This window comes from Aquarana catesbeiana, linkage group LG13 (genome assembly GCF_042186555.1).
Source record: "Aquarana catesbeiana isolate 2022-GZ linkage group LG13, ASM4218655v1, whole genome shotgun sequence".
NCBI classification, from domain to species: domain Eukaryota; kingdom Metazoa; phylum Chordata; class Amphibia; order Anura; family Ranidae; genus Aquarana; species Aquarana catesbeiana.
The window spans coordinates 31089133-31107947 of record NC_133336.1 but is presented as its reverse complement, the minus strand read 5'-3'; the positions used below and the strand labels follow the sequence as shown (position 1 = coordinate 31107947).

Genomic DNA, 18815 nt, shown 5'->3' with positions numbered 1-18815 from the left:
GGGAGGTTAGGTTAGGGGCATTAGGTGTGGATGAAGCAGAGCCGATACAATGCAGCTCTGGGAGGTTAGGTTTGGAGAGTTAGATGTGTATGAAGTGGAGTAGATATAAAGCAGCCCTGGGAGGTTAGGTTTGGGGAGTTATGTGCGGCTGAAGAAGTCCAGGTACAGGGCAGCCCTGGGGAAAGCTAGTTGAGAAATGTACTAAGGACAAAGCTGAGCCCAGAATGTTCTCTTTTGTTTACAAAGCTGGATAACAAGGCATCCCTGGGAGGTTAGGTTGTGGAAGTTTGATGTAGCTGATGTGGAGGAAATATAAGTCATCCCTGGGAGGTTAGGCTGGGAGATTAAGGTAATGTAGATGCCCAAAAGATACAGGGACATCCCTACTAAAGAAGGTCTCACCAATTTCTAATGACTGTGTTGCTCTCACCTAAATACCCCTCATCCCAACCCTCTAGTGCTCCAATTAAACTTTGTGTAGAGAACAGGAACGACACTTTACTGGCTTTCTACAAACCTCACTGACACTGAAAGTACAGATTCCTCCTCCCAGTTAGGCCCCATTCACACCTGAGCGTAGCGTTTTCAGGCAGAAAGTCGAGCGATTTTTTTTTTTTCGCCGCGGTTTTTACAGTGTTTTGACGAGATTTTGTGCAGGTCAAAAGGTCACCAATGTAAAAAGCAGAAAAACGCCCAAATCTGCCTAAAAAAAAAAGTTCCAGAACTTGTTTGCGCTTCAGACGTTTTGGAGCTTTCTTGCTTCAGTCGTTCTGGAGTGGAGATGTGAACCATCTCCTTGGAGAATAATTGATTTTTTTTCCCCTTCCAGCGTTTTGTAGCTTGAGGCTTCAAGCTACAAAACGCTCAGATGTTAATGGGGCCTTACTGAAAGATCAAGCGTCCCCTTATAGGTGTGCCTTACAGCAAGTGAAGACACCATCTCTCTGCAAATCACTAGCGCCACCTGCTGCCAGGATGCCATATTGTACGTAGAAAGGACAGTATATAATTGAAAAGACCCTGTTAGGGAAGCAAGGTGCAGGCTCCAGAGATGTCATTTGTCTTCTTCTGGGCTCTATAGAGAGTCATTGATCTGGAACAAGCTCCCAGCCAGCAAAGTTTGAACGCCGGTCATGCATGCTTGCTTCAGGTCAATGGCTATCTACATACTGAAGCCAGGAGATGAAGAACGCTACCCCAAATCTTGCAGCCAGTAGTGGCGGCTTCCATATTTTTTCTTTCACTTGAATTTTATTAGAAATGATAAGAAACATAGACACTTACATAGTGCAAGAAGAATGTACGATGACAAGCATAGGTTCAAAAGGAGTTTCTCTCTGCAAATTTTGAACATTAAGCAATGATGTAATGATAAAGTAAATAACCAAAACGACATTAAATTGTAAGGTGGAGAAATATCAGAGCCATGCTTGAGATTGCGATACGCTTCATGTCCAAAGAAAGGGCCCTTCAGCTGGGAACCACAGAACTGAAGACAATACCAGGCATCGCCCATGAGACCAATAAAGGGTACCGCTCTTGCCTGTGGGCAAAGGGCCAATTCCAAGGCGGAGAGGATCAGAAGTAAGAGATGAAGGTGAGAGAGGAGAGAAAGAAAGAGAAGGAACAAAAAAAAAAGGGGGGGGGGGGGAGGCCATCCCTGTCTTGGAGGCTCGCTACAGAAATATGCACTGTTCTAGATTACAGTTCCAGGAGGCACGTAGGTGGTAGAGGGGAACCCAGCTGCCATTGCTGACCTCTTTCATGAAAATGCTTGCTGTCTGGTTAATCCTCTGGTTTCAACACTTCGTCAGTCATAAACCCAAGATATGTAAGTGCTGACTTTATTTTTTTGCTTACTTGTTCTGGATCAGCAATGTAGATAGTAACTGCAGCCAAACATAACTAGGGAGGCGGGATTGCCAGAAGCAAGACGGGTGCTGGTTCTGTATTTCCCACTGTACAGGTGGTGAAGGGTCTCTGATTGGCCATTGTCCTGGTTGTGCATCTGATCCAACTGGAAGGATGTGAATTGGCTGTAATAATGGAGCTGAGCTCCTGATGGAGATAAGATGTTCTACTGTGCCAGGTGACCCAGGACCCTCAGCCTTCCCACTTCTCGCCATACTGCCGGTCACGGCATTGTACACGAAGGACAATAGTTGACCATCCAAATTAGAACAGAGAAACACAAATATTGCTCTATAAATTTGGACTTTTAGAGGTACAACATGAGGCAGACAAGAATTATAAAAACATAAAAAAGTTATAAAAAGTTTATTGTATCCAATAATATAACATATAAATAGGTAAAACCCCTGTAAAGGGTAAATACATAAATAACACCGTATAAAAAACGAGACTAGGTATCTGCCCCCTGTAATAGTCACAAACTCAAATTTTTTATCTGATGATGTATGACAAGGCATTGTTTCTGGATTGACTATCAACGCGTTTTGCAGCGAACACCACTTCTTCAGACTGGGGCGGATATTTGATATTGCTATTTTCTCAGGCGGTGTAGTAGCTGCGCACTAAGAGGTTTTTGGGGTGGGCATAGGGGCCCGTGGAAATGACAACACCCAGGAACCATCAGGGGGTGGGGGCAAGGCAGATTGTCGGAGAACTAGGCCAAGCTACAACCAGAGGAACATCCAACAACCTTGCAAGTGACCATCCATACAAAGATATACATTGAGGACCCTATCAAGGAATTGTCATGAGAAAAAAGGGTAAGGGCCAAAATCCCACACAGATAAATCCTAAGAGAAGTAAAACTTAAGGCGTCGAGAAAAGTTTTATTCATCCACCATATATTAGAAGCTCAGGACCTCTTTGTCTGCTTCCAGTTTTACCTCTAAAAAATCCAACTTTATGGAGCAACACTTGTGTTTCTCTATTTTTCTTTGGTATATGTAACCGGATACGGTAGAGTGGAAGTCTAAGTCGAACTATGGTGATGATTAGCTGACCATCTACATCTTGGTGGAGTCAATGTCTGCATGTATGGCCTCGCCCCAAATGTCTGGATGTAAAAGCTCTCCCCCCTTTATTCTAGATGTATCAGACCATGTTCAGCATACATCATTGCTGGAAGCGGGGGGATACCACGCGTGGTGGGATGGCAGGCATCTTGTGGGTTGCTAGGGTGCAGGTGGACTGGTGACTGCTCAAGGTGTATGTCAGACATTTGATCTCCTCACGTAGTCTGCGGATATCTCTGCGCAGCACCGCGTTCACGCGTTCCAGGTTCTCGCTCTCCTGCAGGGAGACAAAATGACAGATCAGAATGGCAAAATAAATGCGGTCTACTGTCTGCGCTCCAATGGGTGTGAGAAGCCTGAGATGGAGGGTGCCATCCTGTGACATGCCCAGCAGGGGACATCGGGCTTCTTACACCAAGCAGGTTCAGCTCTCCAGACTAGAGCATAGCTCCCAACTGTCCCTGATTTCGAGGGACTGTCCCTGATTTGGAGAAATGTCCCTCTGTCCCCCCTCATTTGTCCCTCATTTTGGTCTGATACATATAGTTGTATATAAAATGTGCTTTTTATCTTTCAAAAAGTATTTCCCAGTGCTAAACCTTTCATCTAATTTCAAAATAGCTGCATTTGTAAATTTTAAAAGCCAATATAAGGGAATAGGAGTGGCCAAAAAAGTTCTTGTGGATTTAATTAACCTTTTTTTGGGTTAATTCTACTTTAAGGGGGCGTGTCTTATGCCTACATAGGTTTGCAAGTAGGTGTCCCTCATTCCTATCTCAAAATGTTGGGAGGTATGCTAGAGGAGATCAGAATATAGCAGCTTCCATCCAAGCCTTTGCACACAGTTTTACTACCGTTGGAGGGGAGTACAAACATTGGCGTTGATTTACTAAAAGTGATGAGTGCAAAATCCGCTGCGGCTGTTCATGGTAACCAATCAGCTTCTTCAATAAGGCCCCTTTCACAATGATGGACCAATTGGGTCTGCCTGTCAGTTTTTCAGGCGGAAATCCCTGCAATCAAGAGCCGAGACACAGGCCAGAAAGGTTGTGCACGTCTGCGGCGAGGGAATGAACGGGCTCAGGTGAGTAAAACGGGGGGGGGGGGGGGGGGGGGGGCTGGTGCACTACAATTGGTTTTTCACCTCAATGCATAGAATGCACTGAGGTGAAAAACCAGAAGGGTTTACAACCTCTTTAAGCTTTGACAAAAAAAACAGGAAGCTGATTGGTTTCTCTGCAGAGCTGCACCAGATTTTGCACTCTCCAGTTTTAGCAAATCAACCCCCATTGTCTCTTCCACAAACTGCCACTGCAAACCTCCTTCTGAAAATGTTAGTTGCCTGGGTTTCATGGTGATTGTCTTGGGCTCCTTGTTCCTTAGTCCCCACAATTCAGCTCTCCGTATCCCCCTTAAGTCAGCCATACAGATCGAAATTCGGCCAGTTCAGCAGGGACCAGCCGAATTTCGATCCATGTATGGGCAGGTTGGCTGTACAGAAGTTATCCTATCGATTAACTTCTGTACAACCAGCCTGTTGGATTTTCCTCGCTTTATCAGAGCTGCCGGCAGTGCTGATCAGAGTATTCTGATGACGGGGAAGTCTTCCCACTGTCAGAATACAATACCTCAGTGGGAGGATTCCTCCCTCCACATACCTCCCAACTTTTGAATGTCAGATTGAGGGAGTAAGTGAGCTGCGGTGCGCATAGCGGCAAAATGTGGGTGTGGCCAAAGTCTTAATGGTGGGATAAGCTTAATGTGGGGGAATGCCCCCAGCTCTCTCACCTCTCACAAATCCCCCCCCCCCCCAGCTCTCTCACCAATGCCCCCCCAGCTTTCTCAGCAATGCCCCCCCAGCTCTCTCACCAGAGCTCCCTCTCCTCTCTTACTAATGCCCCCCCAGCTCTCTCAATTCCCCCCTCCTGTCTTACTAAGGCCCCCACCTCTCACCAATGCCCCCCCCTCAGCTATCTCAGTAATGCCGCCCCCCCCCAGCTCTGTGAGCAATGCCCCCCAGCTATTTCACCAATGCCCCCCAGCTCTCTTATCAATTCCCCCTCCTCTCTTACTTACAGAATCCGGGACGGTTGGGAAGTATGCATCCACACAGAGTGAGTGGATGGTGGAATCGAGAATTTATTTTATTTGCATTTAACCCACTGGTTGAACAGAAAAAAAAATGACCCATCTATGGGCTGCCTTACTACCTGCACATAACATTGCCCAGTCTACCGCCATTGTGTTCCCTGATGCCTGCACATAGATCCCTCCATACTATACGCGTTGGGCACCAGGGAGCCTGAACCCCCAGCTGCAGCCCACATATGAAGTCATCACATGCAAGCTGCAGATCAGGACTTCTGATTTGCCACATACTTGTTTTGGGTCAGCACCCAATTAACCACTTGCCTACAGGGCACTTTTACCCCCCTTCCTGCCCAGGCCAATTTTTATGACACTTTGAATGACAATTGAGCAATCATACAACACTGTATCCAAATTAACTTTTTCTCATTTTTTGCACACAAATAGAACTTTCTTTTGGTGGTATTTAATCACTACTGGGGATTTTATTTGTTGCTAATCAAACGAAAAAAGACAGGAATTTTTGAAAAAAAAAAAATTCATAGTTTGTTATACAATTTTGCAAACAGGTAATTTTTCTCCTGCACTGATGTGCGCTGATTAGGCTGAACTGATGGGCACTGATAGGTGGAACTGATGGGCACGGAGAGGTGGCAATGATGTGCACTGATTGGCAGCACTGGTGGGACTGCACTGCTAATCAGGACACTGATAATCAGTGCCGATGTCCCTCTAACATAAGCCATATATCGGCTTTCTTCTCTAATCACGTGAGGGGAAAAAAGCTGATAACCGGCTTGTCTTTACATAGTGTGATCACCTGTCGTTGGCTGACAGCTGATCACGTGGTAAAGGGCTGCTGTGATTGGCCCTTCTTCTCAATCTGTGATTAGCTGAGTCTCGGCGATCACAGTGTAGGCCCTCCCGGCAAAGGATAACCGCGCTTTAGCCATCTTTCAGCTATAGCGTGGGCAGAAAATGGTTACGATTCGGGATAAGGTCAGCAGCAACAGCTTCCATACATTCCTTGTGGCAAACTCTGTCCTGCCCTATGGTGACAACATTCACTTTTCTGCATCTACAAAGGATCAGTATTGTCACCATCGTATAGAACTATAAAACGCCTCTCCCTCTCATGTCTTCTTTAACATTGGGGGAGGTGTTTTGTAGACCAGAGGAAGGGGGATCTAGGTACTGGGATTTTCTGCACTTAGCAAACAGATATAACAAAACACTTTCAAAGGGATATTTAACAAACCGATAGTGAGCAATTAAAAGAAGTAAATTGTTGGAGTTTACATACACCACATAGCGGCTACATGCACAAAGCTGTTATCTGCCTCTCATCTTGTTTCCTCGCCATTTCCTGTTCCTGTCGGTAACGCTCATCACACTCTACACCACATAGAACCATCACTGCATAAATTCTAGTGATATCAGTTTCTACACAGAGGTGCCTACACTTCCCAGCACAAGGCACACACTATTATTAACCTATTCACGTCTAAGGGTAAAACAAATGTTAATGCCTTAATACAATTTTGCAACTTTGACATGCGTTAGTAAAACCGTACATACTGTATCATCACAACTACTTTGTGCATCCAGGTGGATTATACCACAATTTTTTTTTTTAAGACAAATTGGGCTTTCATTTGGTGGTAAATGATCATGGATATCTCCTGAATTCTTTTTATTATTATTATCAAAGGAAAACTGACCCAAAATAGTAAAAAAAAAAAATATTTCTTTTAAACTTAGCTGTATTTTTCTTGTTACTACCATAACCTACCACCAAAGAACAACCCAAAACATACACTATATTATCAAAAGTATTGGGACACCTTGCTTTACACACACATGAACTTTAACGGCATCCCGGTCTTAGTCCGTAGGGTTCAATATTGAGTTGGCCCACCCTTTGCAGCTATAACAGCTTCAACTCTTCTGGGAAGGCTGTCCACAAGGTTTAGGAGTGTGTCTATGGGAATGTTTGACCATTCTTCCAGAAGCGCATTTGTGAGGTCAGGCACTGATGTTGGACAAGAAGGCCTGGCTCACAGTCTCGGCTCTAATTCATCCCAAAGGTGTTCTATCGGGTTAAGGCGAGGACTCTGTACAGGCCAGTCAAGTACCTCCACCCCAAACTCGCTCATCCATGTCTTTATGGACCTTGCTTTGTGCACTGTGCTCAGTCATGTTGGAACAGGAAGGGGCCATCCCCAAACTGTTGCCACAAAGTCGGGAGCATGAAATTGTCCAGAATGTCTTGGTATGCTGACGTCTTAAGAGTTTCCTTCACTGGAACTAAGGGGCCAAGCCCAACCCCTGAAAAACAACCTCACAACATAATCCCCCCCCCTCCACCAAATAATTTGGACCAGGGCACAAAGCAAGGTCCATAAAGACATGAATGAGTGAGTTTGGGATGGAGGAACTTGACTGGCCTGCACAGAGTCCTGACCTCAACCCGATAGAACACCTTTGGGATGAATTAGAGTGGAGACTGCGAGCCAGGCCTTCTCATCCAACATCAGTGCCTGACCTCCCAAGTGTGCTTCTGGAAGAATGGTCAAACGTTCCCGTAGACACACTCCTAAACCTTGTGGACGACCTTCCCAGAAGAGTTGAAGCTGTTATAGCTGCAAAGGGTGGGCCAACTCAATATTGAACCCTAGAGACTAAGACTGGGATGCCATTAAAGTTCGTGTGTGTAAAGGCAGGTGTCCCAAAACTTTTGGTAATATAGTGAATGTTAGTTGTTGTACAGCCCAGAAACAATAGTGCGCATTTTGCTTTTTTTTTGGTTTTTGTCCTACCTAAAACACACCAACACTGATACTAATTAAGAAAAAAAATCCTGCCCAAAACATACTAACCCTCATCTTTGCCTCTTACTTGACCCAAACGCTAACCCTGGCACTTACCCAGATCAAACCTTGATCTAGATATTCTTTTCTTTCTTTTTTTTTATATTTATTCATTTATTTTACACACACTTTTTTTTCCTCTCTGCAAGGAGAGACAAAGATGCCATGGGCCTTATTTACTAAAGGCAAATCCACTTTGCACTGCAAGTGCACTTGGAAGTGCAGTCGCTGTAGATCTGAGGGGGACATGCAAGGAAAATAAAAAAACAGCATTTTTGCTTGCTGATGATAAAATCAGCAGAGCTTCCCCACATTTCAGATCTTCCCCTCATTTTTAGATCTTTCCTTCAGATCTACAGCGACTGCACTTCCAAGTGCACTTGTAGTGCAAAGTGGATTTGCCTTTAGTAAATCAACCCCTTTGTATCCTTCCTCTCCATTCACAGAGAGAGAATCACGGGCGGGCTTCACAGTGACTGATCAATGTGATAGCCAATCAGAGGAGTTCCGGGTCCCGATCGTTAGTATGGGGCCCGTGGCTCTCTGTGAGACCCCAGTCTCTGTGCTAGGAGCGTACTGTGTGCCGCAAATATGTGGCCCCACAGCAAAAAGCCCAGTGCAGGGGGGGCGCATATTTGTGTTACGTCGGCTTCAAGGGGTTCATATACTTTATTTGGCTCTGATATATTCCATAGTGCTGTACAGAGAACAATCTGCCAGTCGTATCATTCTCTGCACCAGAGGAGCTTACAATCCAATGTCCCCATGACAGTCACATGCTATTATTATACATTCATATAGCCAGGGGCGGACTGAAAACTCATGGGGCCCCCGGGCAATAGGAGATTATGGGGCCACACAGTATACACACACACAGTATACAATCACACAGTATACACAGACAGATGTAAAAAAACACAGACTTATACATACTGTCCCTGGTTTTACTGAGGCTGGCAACCCTGATGGGGCCCCCTAGTGGCCCAGGGCCCTCGGGCAGTGCCCGAGTGGCTCAATGGTCAGTCCATCCCTGGATATAGCTCTGACGTACAGAGAGCACTTAAACCAATCACATCAGTCTTGGCACTAGAGGAGCTTACACTCTAATGTCCCCACTACAGTCATACACTATTATTAATTTACATTCATATAGCTCTGACATATACTGTAGTGCAAAGATTTCTCTGCTCCACCTTTGTATTCAACACTGAGGCAAAGATTTCTCTGCTCCACCTTTGTATCATGGGTGGAGCACAGAGGGAGGAGAGGGGAGAACATACAGACTCCATGCAGACAGGATCTCAGCACTGCATAGCTGCAAGCTAATTGGTGGATTGGCTCTCTATGGATTACACTATAAATTCACTACTCACCACATGGAGAGTGTCTGCCTTCTGGGTCTGACGCTGGCGACTCTTTTGTGCTGCAATTCGGTTTTTCTCTCTCCTCTGAACTTTCTTCATATCATCTGAGGAGTCCTGAGGATGAGAATTGTGATATGAGAGAGAGAGGTGACACCAAAGGACAAACCATGACAGGCTCACAGCACACAAAACACACACAGATAGTACCTGTCTATGGCTGGATGGAGAGCTGCTGTAACTGGCTTCATTGCTGTCTGAATCTGGCTGCATATTCTGGAGGTTAACTTTTCTTCTGTGTGTCCAGGGGACAGGTCCTCTTCTACTGATGTTTCACTTGGTGCCTTCTCGTTGCTCTCAGTGTCCAGAAACAGGTCCTCTTCCTTGTAGGGTGTCGGTGCCTTTCCTCGCTCTCAGTGTCCTAGAACAGGTCTACCCCTTAAGGCGTTGGTTCCTCTCCTTGCTCTCAACTTCTGGGGACAGGTCTTCTTTTCCTGTAGGGTGTCAGAGCCTCTTGTCACTCTCAGCGTCCAGGGACAGGTCTTCTTCACCTGCTGGTTGTCAGAGCCTCTCCTCGCTCTCAGTTTCTGCGGACAGGTCTTTTCCCTGTAGGGTGTCAGTGTCTCTCCTCACTCTCAGTGTCGTGGACAGGTCTTCTTCTCCTGTAGGGTATCAGTGCCTTTCCTCGCTCTCAGTGTCAGGGACAGGTCTTCTTCTCCTGTAGGGTATCAGTGCCTCTCCTCGCTCTGTGTCGTGGACAGGTCTTCTTCTCCTGTAGGGTATCGGTGCCTCTCCTCGCTCTCAGTGTCAGGGACAGGTCTTCTTCTCCTGTAGGGTATCAGTGCCTCTCCTCGCTCTGTGTCGTGGACAGGTCTTCTTCTCCTGTAGGGTATCGGTGCCTCTCCTCGCTCTCAGTGTCAGGGACAGGTCTTCTTCTCCTGTAGGGTATCAGTGCCTCTCCTCGCTCTCAGTGTCAGGGACAGGTCTTCTTCCCCTATAGGGTATCAGTGCTTTTCCTCGCTCTCAGTGACCAGGACAGGTCTTTCTCTGTAATGTGTCGGTTCCTCTCCTTGCTCTCAACTTCTGGGGACAGGTCTTCTTCCCCTGTAGGGTGTCAGTGCCTCTCCCCACTCTCAGTGTTGTGGACAGGTGCTCTTCCCCTGTAGAGTGTTAGTTTGTCTTCTCACTCTCAGTGTTGGTGGACAGGTTCTACTCCCCTGTAGGACGTCAATGTCTCTGGTAGGACAGGTCCTATTCCCCTGCAGGATGTCAGTGCTCCCCTCCCCCGCTTCTCAGTGTCTCACTCCCATGACGCTGTCACCTCTCGGTGTGGTTTCGGGGTCTGTGGACCTGAGCTGGAAGTCACATGTGAAACGTCAGATTCTGTAGAAGTGGAGGTGGCGTTGAAGAGGCCCAGGAAAACCCCCGGGGGGGGGATGTGCTGCATGCACTCAGTGCTGGGGGGGGGCAGGAAACAGTGTGACGCACTGACATCACTTTCCATCAGACACATGTGTGTGCAACTTCTCACCACAATTTCCATCAATGTCTCCACCTGACAAAAACAACTAATTATTGAGAACAAAAATGAGCAAAGCTGCCCTGTGAGCCCTCCGAGTGTCCCATCACACACCAGGCACCGTCCTACTACCTTCCCCTGTGCAGCCCAGTCACAGAACCTTCCAGCTTCCTCCATGGGTGATATTTTTACATAAGGCTCCATGCACACTGGAGCTGATAAACTGCAGTTTATTGGCGTTTGGGTGTTTTTTTTTCTTTAAAGCCTATAAACTCCACTGTATGTTAGCCTATGTGTCCATGCACACATGAACGTTTTTTAGCTTTAATGAGCAGTGGAGTTTATGGGCTTTTTTCTGAATGCCAGAAATTTGCGTTCAAAGTGCCGTTTCTCACCGCTAAAAAAAGCCAAACGCCGATAAACGCTCATAAACGTGTGTTAATTAGCTTTCGGCGTTCTATTTTTTCAATGCATTGTGGGAGTTTGGAATGCATTGTGGGATTTTTGGAGTGTCCTCTGTGTATTTTTATTAAAAACACCCATAAACGCTAATGCTAAAAAAACGCTCATAAACGCTAGTACAAAACGCTGTTAAAAGCACGTTTTTCAACCAGTGTTTACTGCCAGCAATCTGGCGTCCAGAAAAAGCTTTTCCTGTCGCATCATGGCAGCATACACTTTGGGTTGTGACTCCGCCCCCACAACCTGATAGGACTACATAGCTATAAATTGTAGAGATGGCCCCTGCCCAGTATTCTCTTATTTTTCCTCACCTGAAGGACTGAACATATCAGAAGCACCCCCTTACCGAATTCGCCCCAGCCAGGTTCTAGCCTCTCCTGGGTGGAAGTCCTTACCTGTACAGCCTCTAAACGAGCTAGATGGAAGGAGCCCCGCTCTGGTGATCTCGGGGGTATGTTGCGGCTACATTATAAGCCTTAAACAGGCTTAGTTGTTGTGCAGCGGTCTCCATGCTACTTTGCTTCACTGGTGTTTTTTCTCCTCCCTTGCTGGGCTCTGTGGTCCCTCTGTGCCTCCCTACAGGCTTCCTGAGCGTCTCGGCGCTTCCGCGCATGCGCAGTGCGCACCATGAGGGCGTCCTTTGATTTTGCCAGCTTCCAAGATGGCGCCGGGCGTCTCGCGCCGCTACTGCGCATGCGCGAGCGGGTCGTGACCTCGGCGGCCATGGCGGCAATTTTAAAAGCCCTGTTTGTCATTTCTGAGCTCTCCTCGCTTCTGGAAGACTTCTGACTGCTGTGTTTTGACTTACTGCATTCTTAAGTATCCCCCTCCTCTGGATAAGTGTCTAATACTTATGCACTGTCTTTTTGGGGCCTGGTTGCATGATCTTACCTTCCTATACCCTTCTCAGGTATTCATCTTCCTCTCCTATGGAGGCCGCTGCCCCAGCAGATCACCACCAGCCTAATAGGTAAGGGGGGGGATTCCAGTGGTAAGTAGAGAGGATTGAAAAAGAGAGCAGGACCGTACTAATGCTACCTAATTGGTCAGCCCTGTCAGGTCCGCAAGATCATCCAAGTCAGGACGAAGAGAATCTTCGCACAGGAGAAGCCGCTCCGGCCATAGACGCAGCCGCTCACGCGGAAGAAGTCGCTCAGGCCGCAAGGGGAGTCGTAGACGGAGTCGATCCCATTCAAGACATAGCCGTTCCTACCACAGAAGATCCCCTGCACGAGGACACCAATCCTCTACGCACCCTTCCTTGCTTGCTGGGTATGTGGGGCCACGGCCCTCCCAGACAAACTAGCCTGCCGCAAGTGCATAGATGAAGCCACCAGGGAGAAAGAGCCGGATTCCATAGAACCCACTGGAGTCTCTACTCCCCAGGTCTCAACTCCTGATGTGGAGTTTACGGCCTATAGCACCTCACCCACCATTCCCAGTGCATCAAGAGATCAAGAACTCCCGTCGGATGATGAGGAGCTGGAAGCATCAGCTGGCTTTGATTTTGCGCTCATAGAACCGTTCATCAGATCGGTTAAGGAAGCGATTAACTGGGAGGAGCTTGAGGAGATACAGCCAAAACAGAGAAAGTATTTCCCAAACCTCAAGAAGGTTCCGGAGGCTTTCCCATTCATCGACGAATTAGATGAGCTGATCAAGGAGGAGTGGCAGAATCCAGAAAAGAAGTTCAGTCTGTCCAACAGACTTACCAAACTGTACCCACTCAAGGAACCCAAAGTATCCCCTTTACTTTCTCCTCCAGTGGTGGACGCATCTTTGATGCGTCTAGCCAGGCACGTGACGCTCCCCATCGAAGATGCAGTAACGTTCAGAGACGTGCTTGACAGGAAGGTGGATACAGACCTTAAGAGAGCTTACCTGTTCGCAGGAGATGCCTGCAGGCCAGCGGTGGCATTAGCGGCGGTTGGAAAAGCTATCTCCAGCTGGTCATCAGCTACAGCGAGACTCGTCACTGAGGGCGCAGATCAAGAGCAGATCACCAAGGCCTTACAAGAACTTAGCCTTGCGGGAGATTTCGTGGCGGAAGCTTCCGTAGATACTATCAGATCCACATCAAGGTCCATGTTAGCCTCTGTAATGGCCAGAAGGGCGCTATGGCTCAAACCTTGGTCGGCTGACCCCGCCTCGAAATCAAACTGGTGCAGGATTCCGTATGACGGGGCGAACCTCTTTGGGGCGAAGCTGGATACCGCAATCTCTAAGGTGACAGGCGGGAAGTCGGGTCTCATACCATCGGACAGAAGGCCGAAACAACAAAGGCCACCTCCCTTTAAACGTAATCTCCCGGAGAGATACAGGGATGCAAAATCCTATAGACCCGGGAAGGAATATAGAAGGAGCTGGAGGAACCCCCAGACGTCCTTCCTCAAATTCCAGAAACCCAAGACCCCTGCCTCCAATGACCAGAAGTCCTTTTGAAGGTTCGCCCGCCCAACCAGCGGTAGTGGGTGCCAGACTCACAAAGTTCAAGTTGGTCTGGGCGGGAATGATAAAGGACCCATGGACGGTGTCCACCATTCATTTCGGACACAGGTGGGCATTCAGAGGTCGTCCTCCAAGAGACCAATTCTGCTCAACCAGACTCCCTCCTTCTCAAGAGAAAAGACTATCCCTAGTCCAGTATATCCAGGAGTTGCTCCAAAAACAAGCAATAGTGGAGGTACCGCTATCTCAAAGAGGCAAAGGCTTCTATTCCCCACTTTTCTTAGTGAAAAAGAAATCAGGGGACCTTCGTCCAGTCTTGGATCTAAAAAACCTCAACCGGTCGATACAGATAGAAACATTCAAGATGGAAAGCCTTCAATCAATCCTCCAAGCAATAAACTTGGGAGATTGGATGCTGTCAATCGACCTCCAGGACGCGTACTTGCATATCCCTATCCATTCCGAGTTCCAAAAGTTTCTCCGGTTTACCCTAGACCATCGGCACTTCCAATTCCGAAGCCTCCCGTTCGGGATCTCTACCGCACCCAGGACGTTTACAAAGGTCCTATTACCTGTAATAGCCCACCTGAGAGAAGGCGGGCTGAGGGTCCACCATTATCTGGACGACATCCTACTTCTCTCAGACAGCCAGGACTCTCTCGTCCTTCACAGGGAAATCCTGGTCTCCACGTTACAGTCCCTAGGGTGGCTGATAAATTGGAAGAAGAGCAACATCCATCCCACACAGAGAATGGTCTTTCTGGGAGCCGAACTGGACACAAGGGAGAACACAGTGGAACTTCCGGGGGAAAAAATCCCTCCTCTAATTCAAAAGGTGAAAAGGGCAATCTCTGCTACAATGCTCCCGGCCAGGACATGTCTCAGTATCCTGGGCTCTCTAGCTTCCACCATTCCCATGGTCCAATGGGCACAATGGAACTCGAGGCCTCTCCAGATCTCCTTCCTGCGTCAGTGGAAGGGCACATCAATGTCCCAACCAATCTTCATCTCCCAGGAGGTAAAGCAATCATTGAAGTGGTGGGTACGACCTCACAACTTGGGAAGATGCAGGCACATAATCACTCCCTATCAAGAAATCGTGACCTCAGATGCCAGTCTACAGGGATGGGGAGCTCACTATCAGGACCTTGCGGCTCAGGGTCGTTGGCCTTTCAGGGCACAGGATACAGTGTCGAATATTCTGGAGATGAGAGCAGCGTTCCAGGCTCTCCTGGCCTTCAGTTTTCACTTGAGGGGGAAGCACGTTCTCCTAAGGATGGACAACAAGGTGGCTGTTGCCTACATCAACAGGCAAGGGGGCACCAGAAGCAGGTCCATGTTGCAGGAGGTCCGTCCTGTTCTGGAATGGGCACAGCTGAATCTACTGGACCTAAGGGCGGTTTATGTTCCGGGAGTCCAGAACACCTTAGCCGACTCACTGAGCAGAAATTTTCCCTCCAACAACGAATGGTCCCCGAGTCCACAAGCCTATGCTCTCATATCTCGAACCTGGGGCTCCCCAGAGATAGACCTAGCAGCAACTCCGGAGAACACAAAATGCCAGAGATTCCTATCAAGGATACCGTTTCCTTCGGCAGAGGGGACGGACTGCCTCCAACACCCCTGGAACTTTCACTTGGGGTACATTTTCCCCCCGACGCCTCTCATAGCGAGATTCCTCCTGAGGCTCAAGAAGTCAACAGCTTTGGTAGTAGCAGTGATCCCTTTCTGGCCGAGGAGGCCATGGTTTACTACCCTCATGCAGCTGAACACGGCAGAGCCTCTGCCTCTCCCATTGACGACAGACCTACTCTCCCAGGGCCATCTTCTTCACCCGGACCCGGGGAAGCTACACTTGATGGCCTGGAGACTGAGAGGGCTAGGTACCTAGGGCAGGGCTGTTCCCAGAAGGTGGTGGATATCTTACTCCAGGCCAGAAGGCCTACTACCAACATCACGTACAGAAGAGTTTGGGAAAAATTTGTCTCCTTCTCCCAACAGCAAGGTTGGGACTCGTCCTCCCCGTCGGTGTCTCAGATCTTGGAATTCCTTCAATTAGGCCTAGAAAAAGGCCTTAGGTCAAGCACCCTGAAGGTCCAGGTATCGGCCCTGTCCGCCTTGACAGGAGTTAAATGGGCGCAAGAGCCTCTGGTGATTCAGTTTCAGAGGGCCTGCCTGAAGCTGAGGCCCCCCAGGAAACCGTCATTCCCGGTCTGGGATCTCTCAATTGTTCTGGAGGCATTATCCAAGGAACCCTTTTTTCCAACGCAGAGCATATCCCTCTGGGATCTAACGCTGAAAGTTTCATTTTTGATAGCCATAACATCGGCGAAGCGAGTGTCAGAGATGCAAGCTCTAATGGTTAGCGAACCATATTTGGTTGTTCTTCCAGACAGGCTAGTCCTAAGACCTTCGGATCGATTCATCCCCAAGGTATCCTCATCTTTCCATTTTAACCAGGAGATTAATCTTCCAGCACTCAGCACGGATCAGGGAGATCCTCATCCACTAGATGTTAAAGGTACCGTCATGGAGTATCTCTCGGCAACAAAATCCATCAGAAAGTCGGAGAGCCTCCTAATTATCCCACATGGTGTCAGGAGAGGTCAAGCGGCATCCTCACGTACCATTGCTTCATGGCTAGTAAAGACCATCAAGAGATCTTACTCACTGGGTAACCATCAAGTACCTGAGGGCTTAAGGGCACACTCCACCAGGGCAGTGGCAACCTCCTGGGCGGCATACTGTAGAGTCTCGGCAGAGACGATTTGCAGAGCGGCTACGTGGTCCTCCAGGAACACCTTCATGTCTCATTACAAGGTGGATTCCGCCTGCTTATCCACGGTGGATTTCGGAAGATCCGTTATCCAGGCCAATTCCTCTATTATTTGATTAATAAACTTAGTTTGAATTCCCACCCAGTCTTTGCGAGTTACTCCCCAAAGTGTATGCTGCCATGATGCGACAGGAAAACGGAAAATTGTATACTCACCTTTCCGTAATTTTCCTTTCCTGTCGTATCTTCATGGCAGCATACAATCTCCCACCCGTCTAAGGTGATATATATACGGAGAATACTGGGCAGGGGCCATCTCTACAATTTATAGCTATGTAGTCCTATCAGGTTGTGGGGGCGGAGTCACAACCCAAAGTGTATGCTGCCATGAAGATACGACAGGAAAGGAAAATTACGGAAAGGTGAGTATACAATTTTCCGTTTTTTGAGCTTCAGTGTGCATGGAGCCTAATGGAATAACAAAACTTGTGTTGACTGTCACTTCAATTGTAGTATATTCAATGTACTGCAAAAAAAAAGTGTTTGTTATGAGACGTACAAAAGTGAGTACACCCCTCACATTTTTGTAAATATTTTATTATATCTTTTCATGTGACAACACTAAAGAAATGACACTTTGCTACAATGTAAAGTAGTGAGTTTACAGCTTGTATAACAGTGTAAATTTGCTGTCCCCTCAAAATAACTCAACACACAGCCATTAATGTCTAAACCGTTGGCAACAAAAGTGAGTACACCCCTAAGTGAAAATGTCCAAATTGGGCCCAAAGTGTCAATATTTTGTGTGGTCACCATTATTTTCCAGCACTGCCTTAACCCTCTTGGGCATGGAGTTCACCAGAGCCTCACAGGTTACCACTGGAGTTCTCTTCCACTCCTCCATGACGACATCACGGAGCTGGTGGGTGTTAGAGACCTTGCACTCCTCCACCTTCCGTTTGAGGATGCCCCACAGATGCTCAATAGGGTTTAGGTCTGGAGACATGCTTGGCCAGTCCATCACCTTTACCCTCAGCTTCTTTAGCAGGGCAGTGGTAGTCTTGGAGGAGTGTTTGGGGTCTTTATCATGTTGGAATACTGCCCTGCGGCCCAGTCTCTGAAGGGAGGGGATCATACTCTGCTTCAGTATATCACAGTACATGTTGGCATTCATGGTTCCCTCAATGAACTGTAGCTCCCCAGTGCCGGCAGCACTCATGCTGCCCCAGACCATGACACTCCCACCACCATGCTTGACTGTAGGCAAGACACTCTTGTCACATCTGGTTGCCGCCACACACACTTGACACCATCTGAACCAAATGAGTTTATCTTGGTCTCATCAGACCACCGGACATGGTTCCAGTAATCCATGTCCTTAGTCTGCTTGTCTTTAGCAAACTGTTTGCAGACTTTCTTGTGCATCATCTTTATAAGAGGCTTCCTTCTGGGACAACAGCCATGCAGGCCAAGTTGATGCAGTGTGAAACGTATGGTCTGAGCACTGACAGGCTGACCCCCCCACCCCTTCAACCTCTGCAGCAATGCTGGCAGCACTCATACGTCTATTTCCCAAAGACATCCTCTGGATATGACGCTGAGCATGTGCACTCAACTACTTTGGTCGACCATGGCGAGGCCTGTTCTGAGTGGAACCTGTCCTGTTTAACCGCTGTATGGTCTTGGCCACCGTGCTGCAGCTCAGTTTCAGGGTCTTGGCAATCTTCTTATAGCCTAGGCCATCTTTATGTAGAGCAACTATTCTTTTTTTCAGATTCTCAGAGAGCTCTTTGCCATGAGGTGCCACGTTGAACTTCCAGTATGAGAGAGTGAGAGCGATAACACCAAAATTAACACACCTGCTCCTCATTGACACTTGAAACCTTGTAACACTAACAAATCAAATGACACCGGGGAGGGAAAATGGCTAATTGGGCCCAATTTGGACATTTTCCCTTAGGGGTGTACTCACTTTTGTTGCCAGCGGCTTAGACATTAATGGCTGTGTGTTGAGTTATTTTGAGGGGACAGCAAATTTACACTGTTATACAAGCTGTACGCTCACTACTATACATTGTAGCAAAGAGTAATTTCTTCAGTGTTGTCACATTAAAAGATGTAAAAAATCACCCCCCATTTAGATTTTTCTGCATTTCGCAGTGTTACAATCTACCATTCTTGAAATAGTTTAATTTTTTTCCCACTCTGAACCACACACAAGACATCCCAATGTCACATCAGAAATTATGTTACAAAGAAAAATCTGAAAAGTTATTAATGCATAAATCCAAAAAGTTCTCTCTATAA

The 18815-nt window shown here is 47.5% G+C and overlaps 1 protein-coding gene across 1 annotated transcript; it reads right to left on the bottom strand.

Annotated features, from left to right (window-relative positions):
* Nucleotides 1-1238: 1238 nt before the first annotated feature.
* BATF (basic leucine zipper ATF-like transcription factor) lies at nt 1239-10763 on the bottom strand. The gene is made up of 3 exons (XM_073610251.1): nt 9514-10763; nt 9316-9420; nt 1239-3261 (listed from the first exon to the last, which is right to left on the bottom strand). The coding sequence occupies exons 1-3, from the start codon at nt 9574-9576 to the stop codon at nt 3085-3087; spliced, it is 345 nt and encodes a 114-aa protein (XP_073466352.1). The 5' UTR covers nt 9577-10763; the 3' UTR covers nt 1239-3084.
* Between the last annotated feature and the right edge of the window lie 8052 nt (nt 10764-18815).

What these genes read in the sequence shown, in the direction of transcription:
- BATF (XM_073610251.1), bottom strand. Translation starts at nt 9,576, where the DNA reads ATGCAGCCAGATTCAGACAGCAATGAAGCCAGTTACAGCAGCTCTCCA. An exon ending in CTCCATCCAGCCATAGACAG is followed by an intron (nt 9,421 to 9,513) that starts GTACTATCTGTG and finishes TCTCATCCTCAG; the next exon opens with GACTCCTCAGATGATATGAA. An exon ending in AGGCAGACACTCTCCATGTG is followed by an intron (nt 3,262 to 9,315) that starts GTGAGTAGTGAA and finishes GTCTCCCTGCAG; the next exon opens with GAGAGCGAGAACCTGGAACG.